Here is a 27,009-nt window from a genome sequence, read left to right as displayed (position 1 = left end):
CGGAATACCTCTGATGTAACCGTTATTATTTGACCTTGCATTTGTAGCGTTTGATGAGCGTGTCAGATGCGGTATTTTTGGTTCATACATGGATGCTTACCACAAATATTAAGAATGGGAGAGTGAATAATGTATTTCTGGGAATTTAGAAATGGGAAAAAAGAATAGTAAATTAAAACCAGAAGAAGTCAGCGATTTAAAAAAGAAAACATATTGTGAGTACTATATCTGATTATTAAATTATAAACTAATTCATTAAATGTATTTATAATTTGTGTACACAATGTTTAGCTCTAAAATAATTCAGTGATATCGCTTCTCACTACAACGGATATTAATAGCATTGAATACATAACTATAAATATACAGTTTGTGTATTCAGTTATATTTTTACACTGCATGTGCATACATCAGGGGGCATTTCAAACCAACCCTCAAGTGCCTCTCTATAATTCAAGTGATTATATGCAAACACAATGATCTTTTTCAAGTTTGAATACATAGCTTTTTATCGTTTCAAATTTATTCTAGTAAATTGCATTTGTCTTTACAAGGGTGATATCGATTTATTGAGTGCCTTGATATCACCAAGGGAGCCTTCCACATTAAGCAATCAATATTATGTTTATGATAACCACAACATAAAGTTGCAGTAGCGTGCTCCATTATGATTTATAACATCTTATCCACATATTCTATTATTTAATTATCACATTGTTAGATAGATAAATATTTCAATGATGAACGGATTCTACCAGAATTTTATATCCAATTACCCAATTTCATTAGAATCAGATAATTTCAGATTATTATTTTGCTTATTAGCCTTTATATAGTTTTGTTTTAAGCCGGTATAGTAGAGAGATATGTTTTGTAGTAATTTGAATGCTTCATTCGAAAATTTCTGTGATTCCAAATAATTAATCGTTTGTGTTGACTTTGGAAGAGTTTTCTCTCTTTGTGAAAGGGATGCCGATAATGCCGATTATTTATGATGAATGTTTTATATTTACCATGTTTACATTTTTTGGCAATAATCAAAAAATGTCAAAAATTATTTTGCATCACATACGGAAATTGGTAATTTTCCTTTTGCGCCTATTTTACATTTCGCAATCACTCCGTAGTATTCTCGTTTTGCAAACCTCATTCCAACATCAAAAAACAAGGGCATAACTTGTCTAGTGGGACGAAAACCATTAAAAAACGTTAAAGGGAGGCGAAATTATTACCAGAATTTGTAGCATTAACAGATTATCGGTTTTATTTTTGGGTGTATATATATCGTAAAATGTCAGTCGCTCGATACATTGTGACTTCCGGCTGATATTTCACGATACCAATGTGCAGAAAGCATTGTAGTAGCATATATTTTGTCGCTTGTTTTCGCTCCATATGGAATTTACTGACCCCTTAAATATCGTATTATAGGACTGAAACTTAACTAATATTGTTTTCAGCGTGTTACCAGTTAAGTCTTTCTGACTTCTAAAAAAACTTCACGTGCTATGTTTAGACATGTTAACTTACCTTTTTTAACATATCCTCTTGCACATTCCATTCTCTCTCTCCAAGTTCGACTTTCTATGGAAATTTTTAGTGTAATCGTACGTTTAAATCATAACATTCATTTAAGTGTGAATTATCTGATTTATAAACAAAAATTCCAAATATATTTTACATAATAGCAATAAATTCAATTCAATTCAATATTTATTGGAAAAAGAACAATAGAGGCGTGATCCAAATACAGACAGTAATAATATTAAAAAACATATAAATAAAATATAGATGCATGTATATTCTATGATTACCATTTCATTCTATAGGTATATGATATGAATTATAATTTAACAATAGGACATGTAGGAGTATAGTAAAATATTGAAACTATCGAATTTATCTTCCATGCGAGCTTTTTATTCTTTATTATCAAATAGTTCTTTTTATTTGTCGTTGTGTGGCTGTCTCATTGACGCGCATACCCACATGCATTGTTCATGTAACTTTGTCATATCCTCGACACTATAACATGTATAAACAATACTAAAAGTTGTTCATTTTGGTAGCAGTTTATGAACGGTGACAAGATTTTAACAACTTTCATATCTACACCGTCCGTGTTATGTTTGTGTTGTTTTCTTTCTTAATATTTACAAGTACTTCGTCTAACATAGTTTGAACGGTTTAACACTAGTCATTTTTATATCCTTAACCCCCCCTTTTTTTCCCCAAAAAAAATCCACCTCTGACATGTACCTTTATAGAGGACTCGATGTTTCACATGTGCAAATATGTAAGTAACTACCCTTATTATTATATCTTGGTCAATAATTAAGATAAGGAGATACAAACAAAATACAGGTAATAAGCATTCTACAGACACCTGGTAATGATGAGAGTTTGGCATGCATTACACATACTTATCCCTACACAATGTGGTATACATTATTATACTGCAACAACGCATTATGTTAAATGTATTTAATTCTAACCTTTATATACCATACACAATCTTCTCAGATGCATTTCATTAATACGTTACTATGTCTTTATTGTTGCATTGCGCCATTCATTTCGGACATCTAATTTTTACATAATTAGCTCATAGATGACGTGTAATTTTCAGCTCATGGATGAAAAATTTCAATGTTTTACCCGTACTTCTTTTTCCGGTCACTTTCAATACACGAATCATAATTAACTTCCGATGCCTCGCGAAGAGTATCATGCGCTCTGCATGTTAAGAACCCTTGTAACAATTCTTTTAGGGCTCCGTAGATGGCCTGTCAAGTTCATGGAAAATTTTCTGTCCCTTTCCGTTATAACCTCATTTTCCAGTGGTAGTCTTAATTACCGTGCCTCTATTACTAGACCTACTTGTTGTATGTATCGTTAATTTATTCTCGTCCTGAATGTGCATTAAATATTTGCCATTGGACCTTTTAAAAGCACCCAGTAACCAATAAATCAATATCTGTATTCATTATGTTTTACTTTATGGAAGTTCCTTCCACGGACTTTTATTTGCAGTCTTCGTTTGGCAGTATTACCATAGTCAGCACGCTAACATAAACCATTGCTTAAATTGGTTAGAGAGTATTGTCCACTCTCGGACAGTAACTTTTGCTCATTGATTCGTTTGCAGAGAGAAAGGTTAAGGATTTTCAGTGGCGGATCCAGAACTTTTTGTAAGGGGGGCCCGCTGACTGACCTAAAGAGAGGGCCGCTCCAGTCACACTTCAGTGATTCCCTATATAATCAACCAAATTTTTCCCACGAAAGGGGGGCCCGGGCCCCCCAGGCCCCCCCGGATCCGCCAATGGTTTTTCTTATTTATTATTATTGCGCATTATAAACAATTAAAAAAAGTCGTTTGAAAAAAGATCTTGTGCATACATAGATTCAAATGAAAATATAAAACTGAAATACTGTTGGACAGATGAGCCTCCCACACCTTAATTACACCAATTAACAATCTGGCATCAATTATCTGTAAGAGATGGGTCAGATGAATAAAACTATTTCGGTAACATACATTTTAGAAAAAATATTTAAGCTGGCAATAAACTAACTTTTTCAATTTCAACTGATTGGGCGTGTATGCATGGTTTTAAAACAGCTAGATTTTATCCATCGGATCACCAGTGATGGTGATATAAAGCTGAAAACATTCTATATTTATAATTCGTCTAAATATCAGCGTATAACAATGTCAGATCTGTAAATTTGCAATAGCAGTTTGTTTGTTCCTCCCTGGCCGGGATTCGAACTCATGCTACTGATATATCGAGGCACAAAATCGCCTGGCACTATGCCCGACGCACCAGACCACTCGACAGACACGACTAGCAATAATAATAGTTACCACGTAAATTTTAAGCGCCTGCTATGAAAGATTCATTCAAATTAGTGCCATTGTAGTAGGTATTTCTGTCTTTCAAAATATAGAAGTGTGAAAGAATAAATAAAAAGTATGTTTTGGTGTGATTGTAAATGTGTAATCGAAAGATATATATATATATATATATATAACTGTCCTATAGGGCCTTCAATTTATTCTCCCTTCCGAAAAGTATGTTACGTTACCGGTATTCTTTTCTTATCGGTAGTCAATATATCAATAAATATGCTCTTTTTCAAATATTTATAAGCCAAAATGTTGAATATTATACTTTGTTATACTATGAGGCATTGGAGAGTACATTCTGAACGGAGCTTTGAAAATGCCATAAAAGTGCAGATAGCTTTTTTGTACTGTCAATGACATTAAAATTGCAGGCTTCACCGCCCACGTTTTAGTTGTCTTGATTTTCCAAGATTACGTTCTACGGACCTTTTGTTGTGCTTAATTCCGTGTCTTAAATAACTTCATGTAGGAATAGATCGTACATCAAAAGATTTAAAATCAATGTTCGCGTCTTTGATTTCACAATTACATGACGGTGCAATATTTGAAACCATGACTTATAATTTTGCCAAGAATTTCAAACAGAAATGAAAGACACAATCACGTAGCAGTTAATTGGATCTTGGAAAACTTCCACAATATTATTGGTGAAAACAACACTAAACGAATTACGTATAGTTAGGCACATAAAAACAATACGTGAATTAATACAGTTTGTAGTTTGTTACAAAGCAAAGGTATTCAAAAGCAGGTAGTTACAAATTAAATGGCTGTGAATATCCATGTAAAATTCTCTGAGATTATGTTTTAGGCAACATCAAAAACAGATCGCTGTATGATTAAAAAAACACAAAAATTCTATCAGAAATTGCTTACCAATAGAGTATATTATTATCAGATTTCATTGTGAAGATAATGATAAATCTTCCTTGAAAATGAAATTGGGGTTACCCGCCTAATATTTGATAGTCTACAAAGCAAGGCAGCCATTTTGAACAATATCATGAGCATAAAGTACATATATCTGCACTATATCCACGGTATACTTTTAACATATAACCTTTTCTTTTTCAGTCTCAGAAGAGGAAATTCAACAATGGTACGTTTATATATAATATGTTTCCATGGTAGTGATTGAAGTGTAGTCGAAGGGCTTTCTACCCATTCAATCCATTGAACAATTAATTGAATTATTAATTGTATGATCAATAATGGATCAGATATCCATTGTACAATAGCATTTAGTCATAATAAACAAATCCCAAGGGCTGCCCTATTTCTATACCCAAGTCAACCAAACATGGAAAAAACAAAAAGATTGCTTAAAAGACAATCATTCAACAGAAGCACCCCTAAAAATCAACCATGTAAAACAAATACGCCTTCAACAATGAACACATTTGACAAAATCAATATAACTCTTATATTTGTTCTTCAGTAACAATTCATAGCGAGGTCTTCAAAGTTTAGTAAATTATCACATCTTTCTGTAATATCACCAGCTATAGCGGAAATGGATTACACTATGTTCATCTGTAGACCAACAATTATAGACACACAATTGAACAATACTGGTATAATTTACATAACGAACCCTGTAACATAGAACTTGTATGAATATATCATAATTTGATGCTATAGAATAAAAGTGATGCTGTCTTTTCAAATCACGAACACATGAAACAAAAAAGGGAAAGTGAAAAATGTTTCAAAATAAGTAATTATAAATGTTCTTGATGATCGGTAAATGATACCATTTTTTTTATCAGGTACAAAGGTTTCATGAAGGATTGTCCTGACGGCAAACTGACATTAGATGCAAGTATATTATACGGTTTAGAACAAATGAGTAGGATACCAACTGTATATACATGTACCTGGTATCTTCGATGAGGTTTATACCAAGCTAATATGACTGTCCCTGTATCTTCTTTCTAGTGATCCAAGATTTAGGATTGCAACCCCTAATTGTAAAGTTGACTTAATAAATGTTGACTTAATTTTTTATGTCCCTATCGTTTGTGCTCATACAAGTGATAGTCGCAACTCTTTGCTCCAATCATTGGTACACAATTTTTATTAAGGGGCCGCCTACGGTGCGGGATTTTCTCGCTGCGTTGAAGACCCGTTGGTGGTATACGGTAATTGTCTGCTCTTTAGTCGGGTTGTTGTCTCTTTCACGTATTTCCCATTTCCATTCTTAATTATATACGGTTATATTGTTTGGCTTTCCAAATTTGGATCGCATTTCGAACACATCTTTTAAAGGTTATTCCATAAACACGTATTGTACACACGGATATTATTATATCGTTGATGTTTTTTGTGTTTATGAAATTGCATTGCTATATTTATCTCTGATATGACCCAAAGTCACGCTGTTTACTACATCATATGTCAAATACGTACTGGTATGTACATGTTTTTATTTTATTTTAATCTATTCAACAGTTTGCTAGCTAATTGGTCTAATATAATCGTTTTTCAATCATTTTATCGTCCTTGCTTCTCTTAACATCAGCTTGGTCGCTTTTGATCTACCTACTTAATGGTACCCTTTGATTTCGGTATTCCAAGTTTCTATTTTTCTTTAAGTGCAGTTTGTTTTGTAAATTCGATCTATTATTTACTGTTCTGAATGTTCACACTCAGCAAAATAAAATAATACATAAAATTGAGAGTGGAAACGGGGAATGTGTCAAAGAGAGAGCAAACCAACCAAAGACCAGAAAACAGCGCTATGCCATCAAAATATACTCTTCTAAATATCACACAACACGTCTTGCATATAGTATTACAAGTCTATCTTTTTTTCAACTTAAATTTAACCAATTATATATTTCAGATGTATTAAACTTTGTTGCATAGAAACCTAAAATATGTACAAGACGTTACTAAAGTTTGCATCATTATCACGCTTTGAAACTCATGCATTTCATTTTAAAGTTTTGCAATACAATTAAAAGATCTCGAGTTCGTGCAATACATTTGATCGTATGGCAACTTGAAGTGCATATAAACCAAAGTTAGTGTGTCATGTGATGGTATAACGCCTGAATATAACGACCTGTACATTTAAAATGATCTGCAATGCAGTATAATGTTATTACTCGATTTATTTTTAATTTTGATTGCTTAACGCATTTACATTCGAATAGTAGATATACTTCTAGAAGGGCGAAAAATTACCTGGCTATTGGGAACTGTAAGTAGGTAAATTGGACAGGACCCAAATTAGTTGCAATGATTAACGTGCGGAGTGTGGCACTCCCCAATGCACGAGTTATCTGTTTCGACCGAATGTGTCTGCGTATTTATACATTCCACAAAACCAAACTGACATCGTACTTAAGCAATTGACGAAATAAGGGTACATACATGATCATAATTCCATAACTCAGTCAATTCTTGATGTCGGTCATCTTACAAAGCCTTGGGATCGATGGTTACAAATTTACCACTCTTTTTTTTAATCACCAGCTCGTAAATTAATAATAAGTACCTTGGACAACATCTATCAATATTCATGTTATATTCCTTCAGGAATCTTCATGCTATCACATTATTATATTACATCATTTTCTAGTTTAAAGTATACTGAAGAGATACATATGATTAGAAACACAAACATGTGATTTAAATAATTAATAATTCGCAATGCCTAAGACTAAAACTATTATGTCATATGTAAAGAAAAATAAAAGTCTGAGTACCGTAAGAAAATTCAGTACAACATTCAAATTATCAAAATTAAATGCAACTTGAAAGTTAATGGAATCTTTTTTAACAACAAATGCAAAAATATAAACCTCATCAGTTACATGTACCACCATGAAAGCTTCAATTGGAGTTAAGTGCTTTTGTCAAATTTATATCTATATTTTAATTAGATGGTTTTTTTTATCAAAAACTGTCTCGGTGGTCGCCTCGTGTGCGGGAGGTCGTTGGTTCGAACCCCGGCCGGGTCAAACCGTGGTCTTGAGAATAAGTACCTGCTGCTTCTCTGCTTGCCATGCGGCATTAAGGAGATAGTGTAAAAACTGGTCGGCTCGGAGTCGAAATAATGTGTCCGGGTGAGGGTGAGATGTCTGCCTGCAGACTGTTACCTTATGAACAAACGCGTTAAAAATCCGACTTAGTGTGTCGGTCAAGTTCAAAGCAGGATTAATATTCATATTACATGAACATATTCCCGTCCTGAATATGCAGATCAATTTACCGGCAGCCACTCTTTGTCATATTTATTCAACAGTATCTTTTTGTTTAATCTGGTTTTCTATATTAGTGGAAGATGATTGGTGATTTCAAAAACTCAACATATACCCATGTACACTGAAATCAGGAACAGCATGGTCAATGGTTGCCACGTGTCATTGCTTAATGTTTTGTCATTCGAAGTATTTGGTGCTGATGATCACTTTATTGTAACGCACTTTACCATGTGGGCGACCGTAAGGCTTCCAAAACAGATGTTTATATCAATATAAACCATTAATTTGTATTTATGTTAAAATATATATTGTCAGCATCTATTGTTCCAATAGTCAAGTATTCAGAAATCATCAGAAAACAAATCTGTCACGCAATAAATACATCGAAAAGAGTTTTAGTTAATTTTCTAGGACGTTTCAGTGTACTTCGATGACATTTCGTGTATCTTTACAGTGGCGGATCCAGACATTTTAAAAAGGGGGGGGGGGGGTTCCAACTATATGCTCCCATTCAAATGCATTGATCGGCCAAAAAAAAGGGGGTTCCAACCCCCCGGACACCCCCCCCCCCCTGGATCCGCCACTGCTTTACCAGCTTCAATCGTTCAGTGCTATCGTTCGGTATCCAACAGTGTCCGCTAAATTGAAATTTACATATTTACCATTCAATAAACAATTGATCTGAGCTCCGTGTTGAATGCCGTACTTTGACCTATATAAGGGGTTTACCTTTTACACATTGTGACTTGAATAGAGGGTTGTCTCATAATACATTTTCTTATTTCTATTGCATTACAATGGCCCACAAACTTTTTATTTAATGAAGACGAAGTAAGAGGTGAATCCTCAATAGATATCTAACGTTTATATAATATGAGCCATGCCATTTAATTTTTGGAGAATAGATAGATTAAATACCGATGATTTATGTTCTTCCACTTGTTCATAACACTTGTTATTTGCTTTACTGATCGAAGTTAGATTAATCAATGCCTGCATATTTAGATCATCAATTATCTATTTCAATTTCACATACAAAATTGTATTATAAAAGTCTGATGAAACTGTAAAATGTGTTTCCATGTAAACCGGCATGTAGATTTCCGGCTTATGTAGATTATTGTTTAAATTTAAAATAACATTCTAGGTCTCAATTGTACTGCACCAGATGCACATTTTGAAAAATTAATGTTTTTGAAAATCGAAAAATTGCATATTGAGTTTTTCATTATGTAACAATGATGTATCAATTAATTTCCTACTTTTCACATTGATTGAAATGATAATTGATAATGCTGTGAAGGAAGGGGCACTTTGCCGTTCACTATTCTGAAACATTGCAATCAAATTTTGCACAAATCATTAAATTGTGCATTTAAAGTACTCTAAAAGACGTGCAAAGTCAAATGTAGCCTGTAGAAATAAAGCACATACATTTTAAAGTAAGTTAATTATAGGCGTATTCGACTAATTGTAATATAAATTATGTTATGATATCGCTGTATGCCATCACATTCTAACTCCTCGATTTCCCTTATCTTTCAAGGTAACGTTTGCACAAAGAAACATCTTTTTGAAATGTAAACGTATCTTTTTCCTTTCTATTTCGAATGATTATTGTGGACGTGATTTCCGCACGTTCTCAAATTGGTTTGGATTGTTGTTCTGTGCATATTTTTCACCGTTTCGAAATCTAATGCATTCTAGGTAAAAAAAAAAAATAAATCAAAAACCTGCACCCAAAATGTGATCCAAGAAGTCCCAAACAATGAAATTCCTTCAATTAAGAAAATCTCTTTTATTTTGAGATGCGAAAAAATGAAATTACTAAAAGTCTTAGATTTTAAAACGACGATTTACCTCACGACGTTTTGAGCGTCATTGATGAGTCTTTCGTAGACGAAACAAACGTCTTGTGAACCCATTTTTAATTTTGGTATCAATTGAGTTTATTTCCTCCTTCTCTTTTTCAATTGCAAACAGTTTGCATTCTAATTTATTTTTTTTATACAGTTTAACTGTATTTTCTGCGAGTATTTCGATGTGATCATTATAAAAAAAAGAGTACATACGCTTCAATACCAGTAAGTATACCGTGTTATTATGTAACATGATAAAACAGATAAACTGACAGGAGATTGGCAGGTAATTAATGCTGAGATCACGTGTGAAATGGTTCGTTACCAATTAATGATACATGTACACATTCATTACAGTAATTAATCAAAAACTACAAAAAGAGACGTGCCCCCTTTTATATAAATGTTTTCCTACTATCATATTTATGTAAATTTCAAAACATGAACATTTGTAGTTGTATTGAATCTAGTTTTGCTGCTACAGAATACATGTGAACGTCTTTCGCAAAGATTTATGTATTGTAGACTGAAAACCTCTTTCGACAAACATCAATTTTTAAGACTTTCCAGTTGACCCAATGACTCTCAAAATCGAGTTATAATGAAAAAGACCCATCGTGAACAATATACATTTATAATGGATATGACGTTAATATGCATAATTCGAAATAAAGCAATGACGCAAGTCTGATCATAATATTTATAATGTTATAACGTCGAAAGATTATTGTTTGCAGAACCTTTAAGTTTATTGTATCTTAAGTTTTGTGCAGCAACAGATGTTTCCAAAATATTTTTACATAAAAGTGTTGAAATGTTATCCTGGAAAACAGATTCAGAAGAGTTACATAACATTATCACTGAGTGATTGATTTAAGTAATTCCAAACCTGACACTATACAAGTTAATAATGAACTGCTCTTATTGTATAGTCTTATTCTGCTTTTTTATATGCCTTTTATGCTACGAAAGCTCGTATCGGTATAGGACCATAAAAGCTACAGCTCTACAGTTATTATAATGTAAACTTTGAGACGTTTAATCTCTTCAACTTTGTACGTTAGCTTTATAACTATTTTGATCCGAGCGGTACTGATGAGTCTTTTGTAGACAAAACGCGCGTTTGACGTACTAAATTATAATCCTGGTACCTTTGATAACAATTAATACGATTGCTTTAAAAGTGCCCAAAAATAGCTTGTTACATGAAATATTTATCAATGGGAGTAAATTAGTTATGATATATTACCTCCCTGTCTAACTTTGAGACAGACTGGCACTAACAGCCTTCATGCAAGCATGAGAACTTCTTCGATCTTTAATTGCATATACAATGTTATCTCTTTTGCCAAAAATATGATTTTCTTGTAACATGTACAATTCTGTCTCGAGCATATAACAACGCCGAGTCCATTTACCATCAAATGACAGTAATTCTAGAGAATAATTCGCCAGTTTACTGATAGTTCTTCAATACGGGATGCATCTGTCGAGACTAAACGTCACTAGTATATGTTGTTTCCGATTCTATCAGTTGATACCGGAAGACAGCTACTAAAAGAAAATGCAGGTGAAACACCCATTAACATGATTTATTAATCCTATGTCTACTAGAAGTAAGACAAATATCATTCAGAGAAATACTTGCTTGTAATTACTATGAAATGTTTGCATTACATGGTCTTTATTCTTGTTTGCACTTTTGACTTGCATACAAAGGAAGGAAAACCAATTAGAAACGTTTATTTCGTTCCTTCGTTGGTTATGAGTATTCCTTGAGATGTAAACCTGTAAAAGTACCAACTTTATTACCAATATTTGTTTCTAATAACAGTATGATAAATGTACAATTAGTTATTTTAACTTGTCTATTAGTTTCTATGGTTTTACTTATTCATGTTTTTATTTATTTATTTATGGCAATAACCTTGTACAATTAAGCAAGTCATACACATGGCACAGTACGCACTGCTGTACATCTAGACATTGTTCAAGTTAAATAACCACATACCTTTGAATAAATCGTAGATTACCAACATGACATTTTTGGATTGAATTTCGACAAAAAGCTCAATCGCAGAATAAAACAGACATATCAGTGAAATACTATCACCAATCAAAACAACCATGTCAACAAACTCATTCCAGCCTACCAGAACTAGTGGTAACAGTTCACACATTGCCTTGGTGGTTTAAAAAAATCTGATGGTTCTCTTGAATGACCAAGAAACACATTGCAAAATACTAAGGAAGTTTACTCTTAAAAAATTTGACAACAATATGAATTCTATTTTCAAGTTATATCCGAGTTAGTGATCTACATATAAACAAATTATTGCCGAAAATCAGAAATTTTAAAGTTCAATTTCCTTTACATTTTTAAAAATCTTAAATTGTGTAGAGTTCATAATATAGATAATATATGAGTTATTTCGCAACATTTATAACATTGATTTACATTTTCATGTTTGAAACCTCTCATAAAAGAGGCGGAAAATCAAAACTCAAAAGTTTAAGGAGAGAACTGTTCATCAAGCAAAAAAACGAAAATGACGTAAAACCAAACCACAGTCTACAAAACACTGCACTAATCTGGTTTGATAAATCGTCGAACAGACGGGCATTAGTATATTATTATGTATCTCTTCATGTATAGAGGGTTTTATAATTATTGTGTTTGATGTTAATAGTTGTGGTGCAGATTTTTGCTATGAAGTTGTCCTTAAAAATAAGTATATTATACTGACGTTCTGCTCTTGTAATCTTTTGAAAAACTACATGGTACAGAGGTAGCACTACACATAGTCATGTTTATCAAGCAAGACGCAAATAGACACCTATGACCCAAAGGGTGCCATAAAGCAACATTATGTAGACCTTGGAAATGATCCGATGGCAATTACATAATCGGCTGTGATACCTGAAATACCAAAGTGCTAGAGAACAAAATGTTTATCAAGGAAGATACAAACAGACATTTATATCCATAAAGATGTCATAAAACGAATGAAATGTAAATATTGAATATAATCCGATGGCAATAACATAATGGGTTGTGATACCTCAAATACAACAGTGCTGAAAATAGACAAAATTTATCCGTAAGGATGACATAAAACGAACGATATGTAAACACTGGATATGATCCGATGACGATTACATAGTCGGTTATGATGATAAATATTATGTAATTGTTTGATAAGCTTAATTAAACTTTCTCAAGGATAAGGTTTTGTTGCTGCGTTTTTTTCTGAAAAGTACAAAGTATGTCAACAGACTTTAATAGAGAAAATCACGCGTACGTCTGCCAAATTATAAAAAATACCAGTACGATAGTAAACGGAGGGTGAACAGTACTAAGCAAACGGAGAGTTAACAGTACAAACGTTCAGACAGCATCTGATAGATACCCACAACTTATGAACGGATTTACATATAAGGGGTATTGAATGAGATATAATGAGACAATCATTTTGGAAATACTAGATAATTGCAGTCTGTTCCAGATGATTCCTATGAGCGTTAAGGCTTTACGAGTGATATTTAACTTCCTCAAACTGCTGATATTTTCGTATACCCCACATCGTCTTTTGATTATATAGAAGCTCAATATAGAAAGTAAAACATTTTTTTTTAATTCCGCTAGGCGTTTGCAGTCTGATTTTTATCAGCCTTCAGAAAAAAGTATTTATGGAGGTTACATGATAAATACATCATTGTCCTGGTGGTGTTTCATACTAATGATTGATTATTCAAATATAGGTGATGGGAAATTATGTGGATTTAGTTTTTAAAGTGTTTTGATCAATTATATTAGAATCAGGGTCATATTCTTAATAACATGCAATAAATGATTACATACTTTCAAAAGTGGATGATTGTAATGCTGTATGTAAAATTATATTAAAATAGTATCACCAAATATGATATCTAATTGACATCAATATCTTAAGTCAATGACTTTCACCAGATACATGATGAAAGCTATTTAAAAGACGTAAAAAAGGTGAAATCACAAAAATGCTGAACTCCGAGGAGTTTCTCATTCTCTTAAAAGATGGGAATGGTTCGATAATCGTCGTTTTTTTATGATATGCACTTATGATTTTTTTACCTTGATCCTTTTGTCTAGTTTAAGCTTGTCTGTCCTTTAAACTGACGGTTTCTGACGAAATGCACTGTCTTAATCTTTAAAAACACAGTGCTAGTAGTATAACTTGTTTATCACGAAAGATGCAAATAGACATTTATAACCGTAAGGCTGATATTAAACGAAGGAAATGTAAACATTGGAAATGATCCGATGACGTTTGCACAATAGGTTGTGATGATGAATATTATGAAAATGTTTGATAAGCTTGATTAAACTTCCCCAAGGATAAGTTTTGTTGCTATTTTCCCCAAGAATACGTTTTATAGTGCAAATTGTGTTAAAAGGTGAAAATACTGACTAAATATAAAACCTTTAAGGAGAAAACCATGCATGCAAATGTCATTTGAACCATCTTTCGTTCTATTAAAACGATAAATGACTTCTGTATGGTAAAACTTTAAGTTATGCTGAACATAATAAAGTTCTGCACTGATGTTTTTGATAGACATTTCCAACATATACATCTATCTACACTATTAAATTTGGAGACCAAACTTTTTAAGCCGGTTTTTCTCCAAGTATTCTATCATAATTCAAAAATAGTTTAGTGTATGCAATGTACTTTATAACTTCATACATACATTGCTTTAATAAGCTTCTCTTTATTATTTCAACCCCAAATAAAGTTCCGTAGCTGATTCCTTACCGTCTACGTTTCTAAGCAGTTGGAAATGGTCTTGTGTCTTGAATTTATGACAACTCGCCAAACTCTCACACTCTCACTTATTACGGGGGGAGAGGGGTCGGAGGAGTCCTAATCCGGAAATCACGGGCGTAAAAACATAAAATTTCGAAGTCCCGAATTTAAAAAAAATCTTGGATCCCGAAATGATCCCGAGCTTGAAAAACACAAGATCCCAGAGTCCGGAAAAAGGTTGACCACCTCAATTATTACTACTTGCATCACTTTATCAAACCTTTATCAAACTCATCCCACTCTAAAAAAAAAAAAAAGAATTATATTTAATCATAAGATTATTTTCTTCTTTAAATAAATTCCTCCTTTTTTTGAACACTCGTGTCACAAAGAGACAGCTAGAATTCGCACCACTCAAAAATCTTCTCTTAGATATTTTCTCCGTTCTTAAAGAACCCGTATCACACATAGTTTTTTTTTATAACATGTATGTACCAATTTCAGCGTCTGCTTCGCTGGCCTTGGCGCTTGTATTAAATTGGCCCATGCCGACTTATAACTCGTTTTTGCGTTATCGTTCTTGATTCTGCGGAATAAAATATTTCTTTTTTTTTTCAATGCTATGGCATTAAAATATTTTTTCAACGTTTTAAATTATTAAATGAGTTAAAATGATACAATTCAAATATTATTTTTTTTATTAAATTGTAAAAAGTTCTGGTTTTTGAAATTTCTAATGAAATACCCTACCTTGTTAAAAGTTTTATAAATATAAATATATAACAAACTGTTTAAACATATTTAAGTTGACGACGGATGCGAAGTGATGCGCATATTTGACCTTAGAGTCTGTATTGCTCACCTAATTTAATAAATTTTTGGACTGGCTACATCGCCAGTAACCTATAACTATACCAATAAAGGAAGAGACCGATTTCACTGAGCCGCATTTTATGATATTTTATTTTGATTTGCTAACTGCACAGCACGTGTTATTCCGTAAGCAATTGCATTGCTCAATAAAACTTTTCATTCATGATAACACGTGGTCCCACAGTAAAGTGCACAGGTGAATTAAATAAAACAATAATATAATTCGTGTTTTCATGATCATTGCTAAAAAAATGTAATTATAAGTATTGAATGTTCTTTTTGTAACTTCATAGGGTTGTAAAAGCGTTGCCGTGCGCACATTTTTAATATGAAGCGCTTCTGCGCTTCATACAAAATGTACTTCGGTCAACGCTTTTACACCCCAATGAAGTCACAAAAAGAAGCATTCAATTCTTAAATAAAGTCGGAATTGACGTATAAATGTAGTATTTTGTATTTCCAATATTTGTAATTAAAACAATCGGTTTCTACAGAAAACGCTTATTTTGGAGAAACAACACTAATGCAGAGACCGTTATCGATCTGTGTCTTATACGCTTTCGCGCATGGCCAGTCGACATACTGCCGCCGAAATTTAAAACCTCTTTGTTTCAACACTTGTCGTGATTTCGCGGGCGTCTTTTAGTTAATTTAAAAAAAGAAGGGGTATGAAACGGGTGTAATATAAATGCTTACAATTTTCAGTTATTCCATCTTTTTTACATTCACCTAATTAACGAATTCAGTGTGTTAATTCAGGAAATGGAAGCTGAACAGTATTTCCGTTCTGACATAGTCTGATTTTTAAATTATATACTGAATAAAAATATTACGGTATTTGATAGGATATATATATATATATATATATATATATATATATATATATATATATATATATATATATATATATATATATGTATGAGATAACCCCATTTGTAATACTGGATATAGACAACATATCGAAAAAATATCTTTGAAATATGAACTTTTAAAAATTAAGATGCTGATAGCTTCATAATCGCAGATTTTTTTCTTTTAATCATGTAAGCGGTATAACATGCTTATGTGGGAGTTGTTCCGCTAGTTGTTTTCAGTCCTTGATTATATAAGCAGCTGTCCAGAAATAATATTGTGCAGCAGCTTAAATGATTATCTTCAACACTGTGATGTGCGTATTGAATTCCATCTCTGGTAATTTTTGCGTTGTAGTGCTTGCACCAATGAAGTAAGGAATTTTGGAGATTAAAATTCAATAACTTATTGAGAAGTATGTTGATATATATATTGATAACCGTTCACCAACATATGTCAACAGAACATTGTCATCCGAGTCATACACTCACTATGAATGAAGAAATAAGAAAGTGCATGAAATAAAACAAAGACGTTGTTTCCTAAAATTCTGTTAATACTTGTTAATTTATATTTTGTATGACAGGAACTATTATTCATATATATGCATATAAAACTTAACTTATGATATTGAATTAATCAGTGACTTGATTATTTATTGTTCAGTCATATTAGATGCTGTTTAGATCAAAATGACCATTCTAGAATACATTTTATTTACTGGTGTTATGATTTTTATATATAAGATGAAATGGACAGTAGCAATATTTCTCTGGTAGAACGATTGTGAATCAATGACTGGGGCATTACTTCATATATAGTGCTCTAATATATATAAATAACGACTTTAAGATGTTCTTGTTGTAGTATGTTTGTTATTCTCTGCTTATTCAGTTCTTCCTGATTGAATATGACACACATATAACACATTCATAAACTAATACTTCATTCATTTTCGTATCTGTTAATAACATAGTAAAGCTAAATGTTTGTCATGTAAGAAAAACGCCATTACAATATGGAATACAAACAGAAAATTATTATAACAGTTTTCTCCATGAAGTGCTTGCCTATAAAAAAGTAAACTATTGTATGATTTTCTTATTTACGAATCTACATGTATAAAAGATGGAGGAGACATGCATACAAGAAATCACAAATACCAGCTGCGGATAGTTAAAAAGACATTAATATCATGTAATACTAAGTTTGTTCATGTTACGAAAGACATACTTCTTTCCTTTAAATTGACATTGTTAGTTCTATACCATTGCTTTCTGTTTTATATTTCAGGGTTTTACAAAGATTTATAAACAGTTCTTTCCGTTTGGTGACCCAAGTAAATTTGCTACATTTGTTTTTAATGTTTTCGATGAAAATAAGGTAACATTTGTATTTTTATTGTTGTTGGGTATGCTTGATTGACAGACATCCAACTGACACCTCCGTTTAAACTTTATTAGACACTTATTATGACATTGGACATTGGAATAAAAATAAATGTGCACAGTCACACAGCTTAGCAAATGCATACTTAGATACAGTTCGACAAGCTTGAAATGCATAATAAAAGCAAATAACAAACAAAAAACGAACTTCAATGAAAATCTTTAACGAAAAGTCACTAAGCAAATATCAAAACCAAAAGTTCAAAGAATTAGATGACAACTGTCATATTCCTGACTAGGTACATTCATTATCCATTGTAGAAAAATTGTGGATTAAACCTGGTTTTATTGCTAATTAAACCTGGTTTTATAGCTAGCTAAACCTCTCACTTCTATGTTACTAAATTACATGAAAACAGAATATAAAGTCGATGACGTATACCATCATTATTTAGTTAATCGGTGCAAAAGAAGGAACTGCACACACACTAGAACTTTCATGTACGAAGTTTGCAAACACAGATGAGGAAAAGTAAACTTGACCTTTCCCATAGAACGAGGATATTCAAACCCGTCAGATCAGGGTTTTGATCGTATTTACGAACAATCGAATAAGATTACGTCATTTTTATGACGACAGATCGAATTATTTGCCTTTTTTTAATCTACTGTTTTATTCTTTTGCATGCAACGTCCAAAAATGGTTCCACGTTTTGGATGCAAATGGGACTTTACCCAGAAAAAAACCCATTGTGGTTGACCATTCACATACATGAGACTAAATTTTGAGTAATACCAAATTTTATAAAAGATACAGAATTACAGATAAATGCAGTATAGCTCCTTAAAACTCTTGTCATATCCTTAATAAAACACTAGATAATAAAAAAAAATCAAACTTAAAAATGATTCATTTATACATTACAGAACTAAAATCTTGTTTCATAAATGCACATAGGTTTGAATCGACAATCTTAAAAGAAAAAAATACCCTTTAGTTAATTCATAGTGCTATGCAAATTGAAAAATTTATCATTTCCATAACGCAACCAAAGTAACACGACAAATACATGCATTCAAATATCCTAATTCTAAGATACAAAAAAAAAAAAAGAGAAAACATGAAGACCAAGACGTAGTAGATACATTGTTTGTTATTTTTCTTATATTACGTAGTGAACACTTTTCGTGTGCTTACCATTAAAAATGTTAAAAATAGTTTTGTAGTAATATAATATTCATTTGTATTCGATTTAAGAATTATAGCCAGTAGAAGAAACAAGTTGGGCGTTTATTTTTAGTTTTTACGAATATAAAATGCTTTTCTTGGCAATCAACCGAATGATAGAAACATACAATGTTTATAATCGGCTTTAGTTTCACAATTATGAAAATAAAAATATTTTGATATATAATAACATTGTATAAGTTACATATAAGTTGTAACTGTTATGAAAACAGTTATCACAGATATAAGTGATGTATATTGACAACATTATCGTGAATGACTAGTCTTATAGACTTAATAAATAATAAACTTTACATCAAATATTTTTTCTAATTTATAACCACCTGTGTTTCCAAAATCATCTCAAAAGCTTTTAATATTTCGAACACGTGGTAAAAAGTACGATTGATTCAATTCCACTGTGATTGGCGATTGTTTTTTCTTCAAAGGTGATGACTTTAACGGTGATAATTTTGCTGCACCAGATGAACATTTGGACAAATGTCACTCTTGTGTTGCTCAAAACAAACATATTTAAATGGTTGGTGTTACCCTTGGGATCAAACAGTCCACACCATGTCCGTCATTATACTTGAAAAAATGTGAGAATATTGTAATTTTCATTTTGAACTCCAATTCCTGAATCTTCGTGACCTCGAACACATTTTATTACTGTGCACTACATGGTCAAGCTAAGACCTTTAACTCGGGAACAGACTCCAGTTTTTGGCATGCAGTTTTAAATAAAGGAATGTTTGGCCAATCATTGTCGTATTTTGTAATATATATGCTTATTAACAAAAATGTTAAGCTCTGAACAAATTGTTAGATGTGTTTTAACTCATTTTCCAGACAGACAAAAGTGATTTTATTTACATTTGTATATAATTTAACCATTTTGATTGCATTTATTTTAGGACGGTTTTATAGAATTTGGCGAATTTTTACAAGCTTTATCCGTGACCTCTAGAGGAAGCGTGCAAGAAAAGTTACAGTGTAAGTGAACACACGTTTTTCCCCAATTCATTAATTATCATTGGTTACAATTCACCGTTGTAGATTCTAAATGCATTCTTGGTAATATTAACAAAAAATTACACGTACGTACACGCTTATATTGAATTGACGTCATTTTCATAAACAGTTGAACTAATTTTAGAGTTTGAAATGGCGAATTGACGAAAGGAAAACTGAAATTGTTACATCCATGTAAGATGCTATTGTCTTACATGACAGTTGTTATCCATCAATCCATTTGATCTGTTGCAGCTTTTGATTTTGCCATTTGATTATGGACTTTCTGTTTTGAATTTTCCTTGAAGTTCGGTATTTTTGTTGTTATACTTTTACGCCATCATTGTTAATTGTTATCCAGTATTATATAGTTCGGTTTTACTGTCCTGATGCATTATGTTTAACATTTAAAACAATTAAATCAGCACATTATCTTTCATCATTCAACACACTTAGAACATAGTCAATATAAATCTTCTTCATGTGTATGCATTAACACCTTAAAACATAGAAAGCAGCTTTCAATAATATACACATTCTTCAAATAATTAAGTTTAACATTTATATTTCGTTAACAATAATGGTGCAATGGTTAACCAGTGGTAGTTATGCACATTAAAAAGATGCATACAACTTATAAATACCAGTCCTTCATTTAAGTTAATTTTCATGTAAACGTTGTTTCATTTGACGCTCTTTATCTTTCAATTAATCCTAACACAGTTATGCAATGCTTGTAGTATAGCGTCAGCATTGTTTAATTTTACATTTTTTATAGTTCTGTGATGGTGGTCTGAAATAGTTCTCCAACACTTTTCTTGAAATTGGAAAAAAACGTGATTAACAAAAACTAGTGTTGAATAAGAAGAACTTGAAATTTAAAAAAGCAATTGTGTCAAATATTAGTTAGATAGCAATTTCATATTTATACTGCAATTGTACATAAATATGTGCACTTATTTCTGAATTTTGACCGTAGTGAAACCAGTTCCAAAATTATACGATACCTCGTGGACAATTCGCCGTTTCAACATCTAAACCGAACGTGAAATTTATTTGTCGTACTCCGAAAGAAAAAAAAGAAAATCACACCGTTAATTTTATCTTTATGCTTTGTGACTTTTTCAACAAACTATGGTATTTTTGTGTACGCTGTATACAAAAGCTTACAAAAGGTTTAGCATGCCATATTCAAATATATTTATTATTAAAAAAAAAAAAAACAAGTTTTAGTTAAACCTTCAAAAACACTTATAACTATTACGCAATTGTTGGTCTTCTATCTTATTTTGATGTCAATGATTTTGAAGTGTGCCACATCCAAACAGGCATGTAAAACAAAACACCGAAAATTTATTATAAACTAGTTTAGAGTTAAAGAGGCAGGTCGTATCTAAATATTTCAATTGTCATCGTATTGAGAATGGAAATGGGGAATGTGTCAAAGAGACGACAACCCGACCAAAAAGCAAATAACAGCCGAAGGCCACCAATGGGTCTTCCAGAGATGCAACTAATCGTCGGACCTGTCAGACCTAAGGGGCAGAAATTATGCAGGTCCGGCAAAACTCTTTGCTGTGCAGGACCTGATGGCTGGTAATATTTTAGTCTGCTTGGGTCAGCCAAAACTTAATTCCCTGTCAATCCCAGCAGAGTATTTTGTTTTTAAAATTGTGATTTTACAACCATGTTGCATGATTAGATAGAACAACATTCAAGACTCTTCAATGCAGCGAGAAATTCCCGCAACCGGAGGCGTGCTTCAGATAGCCCCGAAACAAAAATATAATATAGTTCAGTGAAAATGGACGTCATACTAAACTCCGAAAACATTGTTCTGAAAACTTTTAATTTTTTTTATTTCAGGGGCTTTCAAATTATATGACCTTGATAGTGATGGTTATATAACACGAGTAGAACTGTTAGATATAGTAGATGCCATATATAAAATGGTGGTATGTATTTTACACAACTGTTAGATATAGTAGGTGCTATGCATAAAATGGTGGTATGTATTTTACACAAATAATGTAATTGAACTTAGTATAATTATTCAAGGATAGTTTTCCCTTTCTTCTTCTTTCTCATACTTCCTATCTACCTTCTCCTTTCTCCATGTCTTCTAGGCTTGCAGCGTGTATTATTCTTACTTCTTTTCCAAATGTGTTTTTCCTCTTTCATCCTGTCTCCTGACAATCTTTTTTGTTGATATAAGTTAAAGATAGTTTGACATTTTGACTGGAATTTTAAAATTTGATTTGTACTGCGACAACGATTTTCATATCTGCTGGACAGTTTGGCGATATTTTAAACTTTTATCATGATCATTTAGTATATATTTATGATAATGAGGATATATAACGCCGATTCAATACAAACCGCTCTAGTTTCTGAAATAAATTGAAAGACTCTTAGATACGCTAAACATACATTCGTATCCATGTATTTACACCATACACATTACATTAAACGAGGGTCAGGAGAAAAATATGAGTGCATAAATAATCTATGATTCTTAAGTCGTTCCAACTCCTTTATCATGTGCTTGACCACAATCGAATAAATAGTCGATTGTGTTTAACGACAGTTTCAGCACTCTTTACATCAGATTGGCGACCTGTTGTTATTGATGGAGGAAGCGGTTGAGAACCACAGGCATTCGGCATGAAAACTGACTATCCTAGTAAATTGAAATTGCCACCAGGTGGGTTAGCACTCACCTTAGATTTGACAGCCTAACGATCACTGTAGATAAACTACTTTGTCGACTCGGCAACCGTGGCCCCTCTTGAACAAGAAGAGAGTTATCAATTTATTTGCACTTTACAGGCAAATGATAAACGACACGTTAACATATAATTTCTCCTTTGGCAATACAAACTATATAAATATTATAGATATAAATGATGCTACCTGTATTACTGAAATTAATGATGAAAGATGCCATCAATTGTCTTTAGAACTGGCTACATATGATATGACAAAACTCCTCATATGATAAATAAGATGAAACGATGGTAAGAACATAATCATACTAGCCAACTGACGAAACGAAACACACTACTGCATTTTACATATTTTCTTGAAACTATGTACTTGTGTGTCTTATATAATTAATTTCCCTTATTTGCCAAACCCTTCTTATTATCTACGAAATTCGAATTAAATTTCTCAAAAGTTTGAGATATCACAAACTAGACTTTTCAATTTTCGCTTTGATCAGACTTATTCTTTTTTTTTATATATGATACTTGTTAATTAAGATGAATAAATAGACATGTTAGTTTCGAGTTTTTCAAAAAGAGTATTGAAAGATAGGGATGGAGGTATTAATGAGTTTGGTGCCAATCGTTGTTTGATCAATAAAAGGAGCTGCAGATGGTGTTTACTTCAAATAGACGGCAACTCAACAAAACCAAAAAAAATTAACAAATAAGTCAACATATTAGTTGTCTTTAGCAGTAGACACGTGTTTACACATTGTGGCCCTAATTTTGAAACCCTAACAAATATTATTAAAAACGACCACTTAACACTCATATAGATATCAAAGGAGACATACACACATTCTCAACCCAGTTCATTGAAATTACTTCTACAATACTTTGCAATTATAGCTACGCTTCTTGAAATAATTGACATAAAACGGTGCTAACTTATAAATCTCTACTAATTCCGTTTCAAGAACTTATTTGTTTCTATATATAGATCGTCGGCATATTTAATATGCATGACTTTTCACACCAAAGCAATAGTTTTCTGCGGAATTTAATCGACACTACCCTTAAGGTTGTTCCTGTATTATTAATTTAAATTGTTTTAAGACCATTATAGAATTATTTACACATTCTCTAAAACGATCTGGGTTAAAAGCATAATTTTTTCCCACCTTTGTTCTCTTAAACGATCTGGGTTATTAACATATTTTTTCCCACCTTTGAAAATTTTGAAAGTCTATAAAATGGAGGAAAACTCCTCACGTAATTCCATAATAGCAGGTGCACTACTTGCACAACTGGAAAAATCGTTATGTTAATATTCAACGTTTGAACAATCTTTCTTTGAAGTTTAAAGGTCGCGTTTGAAGTTTGTATTGTTGAAGTTTGTATTGGAAGTCGCTTACACAAATTAGGTATCAACTTTCCAGAATTCCGTTTTATCCCCAACCACAAATATTCTTATAAATCTAGCCCTTTGCAACTGAGATTTCACAGTGTTTCTTTTGTTATGTTTGTTCACTATTGTTTTAGGTTTGGGTGGTGTGAGTGTTTAATTGGAATATGTTGGTTTTTTTTGTTGTTTTTTTGGGGGGGAGGGGGGAGGGGGGTAGAGTTTAAAATTCACAACTGCATTTTACTTTGTGCTTTCTAAAGGGCTTTATTTGTATTCGAATTTTCACATTGATTTTGATTTTTAGAATTTGATACACCAATAACTAAAAAAACAATCTTTTTCAGGAAATGGTTGCGTAACGATATTTAAAACGCAAAATGAGCCGTCATTGGTATTCAGAAATTATCTCTAAAGACAAACTAATGAAAAAAAATAAAAAGTTGAAAGACTTTTACAAAAATGGTCTAATCGTCCATTACCCTATCACTCATACTCTTTAGTTTTCTACGTTGTGTCATGTGTACTATTGTTTGACTGTCCCTCTGGTATCTTTCGCCCTTCTTTCACAAGTCGGACGTGTAGCTAGCTAGAAAAACAGGTTTAATCCACATTTTTTCTATATATGACAATATCTGTATTCAAATGTCAAAATCAAAAGCTCAAACACATCAAACACATCAAACAAATGGATAACAATTGTCATATTTCTGACTTGGTAAAGGCATTTTCTTAAGTAGAAAAATGGACGATTAAACCATGTTTTAAAGCTAGCTAAACATCTCACTTGTTTAACATTGGCATAGTATTCAATTATATTGACAGCGATGTGTGAACAAAACAAACAGAGTTGAGGGCTGGGCAATGACCAATGAATGTGCACCCGGCTATTTGCTTTTGAATCATGTAATATTTAATGGATTGTTGAAAAAAATATTTTTTGGTAATCATACAACTTCAATTGTTTATACAAGTTCGATATTTAGCATACGAATCATACAATTTCGCATCGTTTATATACTAATCATTTCATAAACAGGACAAATAGAGTGGAAATTGATTTAAAGGTCAAGAGAAATAATGTATTACAAGATATCATACTGATATTGGTTGAATTTTGTTTATTTACAGGGTAACATGGTAAAGTTACCAGAGGAAGAAAATACTCCAGAGAAAAGAGTCAATAAAATTTTTGACATCATGGATAAGGTACGATTATCATTGATGCCTGTGTTCAGATGAAACTCACATTTTGATATATTTACTATAGAAAAAGATAACATGAAACAGAATATGAAAAATCGAACTTTCCGATAACTATAGAGAGCTTTAAATAATCAGTAATTTTTTGTTACGCATATGTTTTCCTCATATGCTAGACAGGGAAAGGTTTTAACCAATCAACTGAAACAAATATGTATTAAAAAATTTGAATAACATGTTGAAACGCTTATTGTTATGCTAAATAAAGAGAATTATTTCAAATCAAACACATTAAATAAAAACAATGTAGAACCTTAATGCACAGCTGATACGAAATGAAGTATAAACCAAAAAGAAGTTTAAATGTAAAAAATGTAGTACTTTACGTCGTAATCCACATTTCAAATCCAAACATATAGCTACTAGAATAAAATATTATTTAAAATGAATAAACTCACCATAGATACCAGACTTCAAAGTGTGTACGCCAGTCGTGCTTTTATCATAAGGCTCACCAGTGATGCTCGAATAAAAAAGTAAAAAAAAAGTGCCAAATAAAGTCGAGGAGTATTGAGGAACAAAAATGTCGAAAGGTTTTGCAAAATACAGGTACGATCATCTACTCCTGTGGTTGCAATCCTAATTATTTCAAAAATTAATCAAAGAAATGGTATTATTTAGAAAATGTGTTGGACACACTCACCTCTTTCTGATCGATGAAGTCTTTATTTTTATTTATACTTAAATATGCCATTATGAAACCAATCTTATAACTTGAAAGGAAGTGTTCCGGTGATACCATTTGATTTCATTCACAAAGTTACACTTTTCGATGGATTGGTTGTTGTTTGTTAATAGGTCCAGTGGTAAATGTTTATGTATATTGGAGATAATGCATTACTATTAATCGAACCAAGAACATAAAAATAACGAAAGTGAAACTGAGATTATAATATAATTTTTTTTTACTTTTTTTTTATTTTCAGAATAAAGATGATAAACTATCATTTGAAGAGTTCATAGAAGGATCTAAAAAAGACCCAACAATAATTCAAGCACTGACTCTGTATGACACACAAAATAACTCAAGCTAGGGGTAAACAAAACCCTTAATATCACAACCTCTCAATGAGAACCATCTGTATGTCTTCCAAAACCATGATGATAGATTCATTGTAACACACTTGGAATGAATGTGACTAAGATCGAACCCGATATCTGAGTTACCATGGAAACAGAACCCCTTTTAAAGTGGAAGACCAAAGAAACGCTTTCTGTACACAGACAGCGTTACTTAAACTCAACTGTTTTCCGATCAAATTTTTTCACTACTGTTTTTTAATTTTTATATTTTGTCGATACTTGTCAGTATCACGAATTACCTGTACACTCTAAGACATAAGCCCGGATTTCCTAATATTTTTCTATAAATCTATCTCAGCATGTTATCAGTAATCAGTTAGATATAAATTATGTGGACACACTTTCTTTGTGGTTCACTAAATATAACCAGATGTAAATCACAAAATGATAAGCTATAAATTTATATTTCTCTGTGTCTTTCTTCCTAG

The 27,009-nt window shown here is 32.1% G+C and overlaps 1 protein-coding gene across 1 annotated transcript; it reads left to right on the top strand.

Annotated features, from left to right (window-relative positions):
* Positions 1 to 26,819, top strand: LOC143063765 (neuronal calcium sensor 1-like). The gene is made up of 8 exons (XM_076236126.1): positions 1 to 215; positions 4,985 to 5,009; positions 5,680 to 5,728; positions 17,789 to 17,878; positions 20,029 to 20,107; positions 21,992 to 22,080; positions 25,367 to 25,444; positions 26,425 to 26,819. The coding sequence occupies exons 1-8, from the start codon at positions 152 to 154 to the stop codon at positions 26,530 to 26,532; spliced, it is 582 nt and encodes a 193-aa protein (XP_076092241.1). The 5' UTR covers positions 1 to 151; the 3' UTR covers positions 26,533 to 26,819.
* The last annotated feature ends 190 nt before the right edge of the window (positions 26,820 to 27,009 follow it).

The sequence above is a fragment of the Mytilus galloprovincialis genome, chromosome 2 (assembly GCF_965363235.1).
Source record: "Mytilus galloprovincialis chromosome 2, xbMytGall1.hap1.1, whole genome shotgun sequence".
Classification (NCBI taxonomy): Eukaryota; Metazoa; Mollusca; class Bivalvia; order Mytilida; family Mytilidae; genus Mytilus; species Mytilus galloprovincialis.
Note: the sequence above shows the minus strand (reverse complement) of the source record. Positions and strands in the feature narration are given on the sequence as shown.

What these genes read in the sequence shown, in the direction of transcription:
- LOC143063765 (XM_076236126.1), top strand. Translation starts at nt 152, where the DNA reads ATGGGAAAAAAGAATAGTAAATTAAAACCAGAAGAAGTCAGCGATTTA. An exon ending in TTTAAAAAAGAAAACATATT is followed by an intron (nt 216 to 4,984) that starts GTGAGTACTATA and finishes TTTCTTTTTCAG; the next exon opens with TCTCAGAAGAGGAAATTCAA. An exon ending in CGTGCAAGAAAAGTTACAGT is followed by an intron (nt 20,108 to 21,991) that starts GTAAGTGAACAC and finishes TTTTTATTTCAG; the next exon opens with GGGCTTTCAAATTATATGAC.